Consider the following 6498-nt stretch of genomic DNA (forward strand, 5'->3'; position numbering starts at 1 on the left):
GACAAGCCTAGGTCTGACTGCACCACAAGAGAGAAAGAGTAAATGCTTCAACAGTGCACCCTGGAAACACATCCAATGGGAACACCCTAAAAACAAGACAAAACCTAGAAAGGACAAGGTGGAGAGTAAAACAATAAATGTCCGCAGCAGTCCAATCAGAACCATAGGAGAGGTCTACGTTTCTCTCCATTTTAGAGAGCTTTGAGGCTCAGAGATCAAATAACATGGAAAACAAAGGATACACCGCAGACCAGGACTATACTATACTGCCTCTTTCCACTCTGCTATTCCACATGCACACTCTAAATTATACCTGGCCGTTTAAAGTAACCAAATCCAACTTTAATGCACTAAGATTTGTCATGAATGAAGATATTTAAAAGTATATGACACCAGTTATTTCACATAATTCTCAATGAGGCATTCTGAAAACACTAACTACTGGAGGCACCTATGGAAAAATCAAATAGTTGGGAGGAAAAAAATACCTAGCTTGTTTGCAGTCCCTTCCTCTCAACTACAGGGGAGACAGCAGAAATCTTGCTAATTATTTGGAAGTTGAATTCAAATTTAAACCCATCTGCCATCCTTGCTGTGGCCTCTGACAATTTACTTCAATACCTATGTCCTCTGCCCAGACTGAGCATCGGAATCCCCAGAGGGGCCCAGGCATTGGTGTTTCAATTAAAGACAGAAAGGAAAATCACTGGTAAAAAATCTGAAATGAAACTCACAATAACTTTAGAGTCACCCTAATAGGTAATCTGAAGCCAGACCATCTGCTTACTGGCGGGCAAGCTGAGCCTTCTGTTCAGCAAAAGGGTGAGGGAGAGAATACTAGATTCAGGATACGAGTTAAAATAATTTTAATATTATAGATTGTAAATGTGTTAAAAGTAAGCTGATAATACAATGAGAAAGAACAAATGACAACCTCACACAATAAGGATGAAGCTCACAAACTTTGCTTTACAAAAGGCACAAATAAAAGTACAAAAATAGGTAAAATTATTCTATGCTGAATTCTAAAGTCAAGCCAGTGGTAACCCTTGAGGACCAGGCAGTGACTGGAAAAGGAAATCAAGCAGGGCTTCTGGAGAGCTGGTCATGTTGTTTCCTCATCTAGGTGCTGGTTCAACAGGTGTGTTCAATTTGCAAAAATTCTTCACACTCGTGCACTTTTCTGTGGGTTTATTATTCAACAAAAACCATTTTTAACGAACCGTAAGTCTCAGCATTTTTGAAAAGTCAAACTAATTTCACCTCTCACAATTTCTTTAAAATTCTTCTTGTTCTGATTTCAAGTAAGGTTAGCTCACATATATATAAAATGTGTCCATCATTAATGACAAACCTAACCTTTGAATTTAGCTTTTAAATATCTTAAAAGTACCCAGAAATATAACAAAGATGGACACTAAGTTAAAATAATAAAAAGTTAAAGCAGTGAATTTATTAAGCTGTATATATTACAGGTAAAGTTTATAATTTGTTAATATTAAACTTAGTAAGGGGACTTCCCTGGTGGTGCAGTGGTTAAGAATCCACCTCCCAATGCAGGGGACATGGGTTCGAGCCCTGGTCCAGGAAGACCCCACATGCCACGGAGCAACTAAGCCCATGCGCCACAACTACTGAGCCTGCTCTCTAGAGCCCGTGAGCCACAACTACTGAGCCCATGTGCCACAACTACTGAAGCCCGCGCGCCTAGAGCCCGTGCTCCACAACAAGACAAGCAACCACAATGAGAAGCCCACGCACTGCAACGAAGAGGAGCCGCTCGCCGCTGCTAGAGAAAGCCCGCGCCAGCAACAAAGACCCAACACAGCCAGAAATAAATTAAATAAACACATTTTATATAAATAATAAACTTAGTAAGTTAAAAGCGTAAATGCCTAGAACCTATGTAAGAGAGTAATTCCTGTCCCATAAAAAGAGTGATACAAGTTGAAGACATAGGGACAGGCGACAGGCGGGTGGAAGGAATCTCCTAAAGAGAAAGAAATGAATGGATGAGTTGCCAGGGCTAGTTATTATGTAAAGACGTGAGGACAGGGGAAAACATACAGGTTAATCCCTAAAACCTAAGTCTAAAGCAATGCAAAGTCCCAACCCCACCCACTGCCACTTCAACTCCATGCACCTGCCTGCAAAGGGAAAAAAGTTTCCCTATGTGGTTGTTGAAATGCTCAGAATTAGCTAGTTGTCTGGACCTTGGCCATGACATGGCAAAGTATAGTGACTCCTGACACAAACACAACAGATGGTTTCAATTATGTACCACCAAAGAACTTTAAATTTTCTAGGTTTCGTTAAGTATCATTAAGCTTCAACAAATAAATTCTTTAGATTATCTTCATGAAAACCAATCACAGAAAAACAGCATGTTAATATGTTTCACCTTAAACATTTAGAGTAACACATACTTAAAAAAACAAAAAGGTACCTTCTCACCATAATTTCTCATTTAGAGTGACTCAGAAGTCCAAAAGCTAGTTTTGGTTTTAGCGTTTTAGTTTTACACACAGACTGTATCCACATAGAAAAGTCTCAAAAACTATAAACCAAAATGTTCACTCAGAAATATGGATGACTTTTCTTCACTTTGCTTTTTTTTTTTTTGGTATTTTTTATAATGTTACTTTTGTCCCAAAGGAAAAAGAAAGAGACTTAAAGAAAAATGTTTATTACCAAGATTCTAAATGGTGAAGCCTAAAAAAAGCTTTTTTTTTTTAGAATACTTTCTTAAAATCACATTTCTAGGACACTATACAACTAGTTTGCTTTTCCAAAGAACAAAAAGAAATTTCACATACAGTCTGCTTTCATCATAACTCAGTAATTAAAACACAGATACTGGGGCCCCTTTCATAGCCAGAGGAACATCAACTTTTTTCAAGAGATCATCAGAAAAACCTGAGCAAACTGGAAACCCAGAAAATGCAAATACTCTAGACATGTCCATCAAGGTAAATTTTAATTCATTAGATTACTAAATATCAGGAGTCCACAAACAATACATATAAAACTCACCTACATCTGATAAGTTTTGGTGAATAAGACTAAGTTGTTTTAATAAGACTTTTTTTTTTTTTTTGCCCACCTCTGTGAACTGGGAAAAGTTTATTTAAAAAAAAAAAACTTAGATATTTTTGTATCTGACTCTCAAAATGTGCCGTCTGTAGTTTCCATAGGGAGATAAAACAAGCTTCTGGGACCCCTCACCATACACGATTTATACAATATCCATTCATCTGTCTGACCCTCTGGCAGGTCTCTAAAAATAATCATTTTTGGAGACAGACCCGTGATAAAGCAAATATAGCAAAATGTTAATTACAGAACCTAGAAGGTGAGTGTATAGGTGTCCACTGCAGCATTTTTCTCAACTTCTCTATGTGTGAACAATCTCACAAGGTATTGGGGTGAAAACAATCGTTTCAGAGTCAGAACACAAGTATCTATGGAAACGCTGAGGCCTTTCATCAAATCACAAACTTAGCATTTCAAGCGCGCCCACGAAAATGCCCCTCCTTGAGACTGCAAGACTTTTTTAAAGAATAGTAAACTGGTAAAATGTAAACGCGATACTAAAAATAATCTCTCACGCAAAACAAATTTACCTAGGAAGTCCATTTCCAGGTTTCATGAGATTTTTGTTGGACTTTTATCAGTAAAACAACTTTTGCCTCCATTACCATTTCACCGAAATGTTTTCAAAATTCCAAACGGTACACCTTGTTTTTTTTTAAAAAAAAATCACCCAGAAAGCAGATGAGTGGACCTAGGTCCACTGATCTCCCAGGTCCTAAAACCTGCAGAACCTATGAGTTCGGGTGCACTCTAACCTGCAAGTCTCCAAGTGGGAATTGTACCCTGGGGTCTACCCGGGTTAAACACGCGGAAAAAAGCGAGGAAGCAACAGACCGCCGGGGAGTCAAAATGAAAGGAGTGACTGTGAAAGAAGGGAAATCCAAGCAATCAGGGCGGGGAGGATCTGGACGCACGGGACCAGCTGGGCGCTCCCGGGCCCGGAGCTCGGGAGCTGGGAGGGCAGACGCGCGCGGAGCCGGTGGCCAGGCTCCCGCCTGGTGCCGGGGCCCCGCACCGGCCGCCCCCGCCCTGACCGCTGCACCCGCACCTCTCGGTCCTTGAGGCCCAGAAGGAGCACCTCCTCCATGAGAGTCAGCCGCGTTTCCTTTGAGTCGCCCTTGTCGTCTTCGTCCTGCTCGTCGCGACGGCTCTGCGCGTCGTCCTCGCCGTTGCCGCCGCCGCCGCCAGCCGCCCGCTCCTTGTCGGCGGCGTTGCGGGAGGCCTCGGTGCGCCGCTGCACCAGCCCCGAGCTGCGCTGGGTCAGCGAGGTCATGGCTCCGGCCGAGGCGCCGCGCCGGGCCGAGAGGGACGCGGGACTTGCCGGGTCTCCCTCTTCCTCCCTTCGCGGCCCCCGACCCGCGCTTCCGTGTTAAACCCGGGTGCTGAGGCGACGTCCGTCGGTATCTGGGCCGGGTGCAGTCATGGGGAGACGGGCCGGGGCGAAGCAGGCGGGCCGGTCGTCGGGGCGGGCGAGGGGCTCCTTCCTTCCTGCGGTCGCAGCCCAGGGGCTGCCGGAGCTCCGAGGCGGAGGCGGTGGAGGAGGAGAAAGCGGCGGCGGCGGCGGCGCCTTTCCAATATGGCGGCGCCGGCTGACGTCACTGGAGGATGTGGCAAGGCCGCGGCGGGGCGGGCCGGGAGAACGCCGGAAGCGGCGGGCAGGGACCCGGGGGCCGGGACTCGATGTCAACGACCCTCTCTCCGCCCCCCGGGTCTCCTCCGGCGCTCGCCCTTTTCTTGGGGTTCCTTCGCCGCCCGGCCCGCCGCCCCCCTCCCGTGACGTGTCCTTCCTCCGCTCGCCTTCCCCTGTGTCCCCCAAAGAACCGGGGCTGGAGCCGGAGTCTGGCAAGGCCCCAGCGAATCCGGACATGCTTGGCCTCGCGAGGGTGAACCCTGCTCCGTCTGGAGCTGTCCCCTTAGCACCCCAGACACCACCGTCCTCGGAGTTGGCCTCGCCCGGGGCTGCAGAGACCCGGCTTGGAATCCGGGGTCCCCACGAGTCACTGGAAGGACTTTGCTCACCGCTGATGGGGCGGGGAGAGGGCGCGCGCTCTGCCCACATTCCCAGACCCTTCAGAAGGAGTAACTGCGTTTAAATGGCCTGAAAGCGGACTTTTAGTTTTTCTGGGTGTATTACGGTATGAAAAGAGAGGTTAGAACAAATTGAATAGTTTTGTTTGTAAAACTTTGTTCCTCCTTCCCGACCAGGGCACAGTGAGTACAGTTAGTACTGCACACGTCGGTACAGTCGACCTTAACGAACTTTTTATAGAGACAATAAACCTGTTGGGTTTCCTGCCAAGTCTTTGTACACATTAAATCTCTTTCAGTTTATTTACTCGGGTAAATCCTCTTGGCGTGCTTGACAGTTTGAGCAAGTTATGTTAAAGAATAGATGTCCAACCTGAGAGGGGGGTTTGTAGGGCCAGAAGAGTGGAGCTTATAAGTAAAACATTATCCAGAAATGGCATTGTATGCCATCCGATATTATTTAAAGTCAATAGTGATCACAGGCTGTGGTTACAGAATGATTTAGATAGGAGGAATGTAACAGGACTTAAGCTATAAGAAGCAATAAACGCCCACGGTAAAACCATCGCATAGAACATTTTTGGCTTACAGAGTTCTTCCTCTTCCACAAACCCATTATCCAGAACGCATACTGGCCGTGCACCATCACAATCACCCCGTGCCCGGGAAAGTGAGAAGTAAATCTCCTGGGGTGGGGAGAAGGGGGCAGGGTGAGCACAAAGTAGACCCTCCCTGTTTCCTATCTTTTTGGGCAAAGGTCAATTTCACTTCAACTAATTTCTCTCATTAACATCCTGTTCGACTCATTTTTTTTCTTTTATTTCTCTCCCAGTTCTTTCCCAAATAGCTTAAAATGTTTCTTTTTAAAAGAAATATAATTATTTGATTAATATAGTCAAATACAAAAGTTTAAAGAGTATAAAGATAGCTATAGTGAAAATCTTCCTTCTAGCCCTGACCCTGTTCACCCAGTTGTTCTCCCCTCCCCCTGGTGATTTTAAAATATGTCAACAAATTAGGTGAAGCCTAATTCCCCTCCCCTTGAGTGTGGGCCAGACTTAGTGACTCTCTTCAAGTGAATTGAATGTGGCAGGCAGGACTGTGTGTGACTTCTTAGACTAGGACATAAAAGTCTTTGCAGCTTCTTCCTTGTTCTCCTTTGCTCTCTCTTAGATCGTTCACTCTGAGGGAAGCCAGCTGCCATATCATGAAGACATTCAAGCAGCCTTATGAAGAGGTCTAGTTGGGAAGGAACTGAGGCCTCCTGCCCAACAGCCATGTGAGTCAGCCATCTTGGAAGTGGATCCCAGCCCCAATCAAACCTTTAGTTAACATCTTAACTGCAACCTCATGAAAGAGTCTGAACCTCTACCACTG

The 6498-nt window shown here is 45.4% G+C and overlaps 1 protein-coding gene across 5 annotated transcripts in view; it reads right to left on the reverse strand.

Annotated features, from left to right (window-relative positions):
* GOLPH3 (golgi phosphoprotein 3) overlaps positions 1-4641 on the reverse strand; it is a 55096-nt gene extending 50455 nt beyond the window's left edge. For all 5 annotated transcript variants that reach the window (XR_014296449.1, XR_014296450.1, XR_014296451.1 and 2 more), the window contains exon 1: positions 4142-4641. Coding sequence is in view for 2 of the 5 variants with exons in the window: in XM_082649890.1 (XP_082506016.1) it covers positions 4142-4366 (225 nt within the window). In the remaining 3 variants the exon portion in view is untranslated. The remainder of the gene's footprint in view (positions 1-4141) is intronic.
* Between the last annotated feature and the right edge of the window lie 1857 nt (positions 4642-6498).

Source organism: Grampus griseus (genome assembly GCF_964374135.1).
Source record: "Grampus griseus genome assembly, chromosome: 3".
Lineage (NCBI taxonomy): Eukaryota > Metazoa > Chordata > Mammalia > Artiodactyla > Delphinidae > Grampus > Grampus griseus.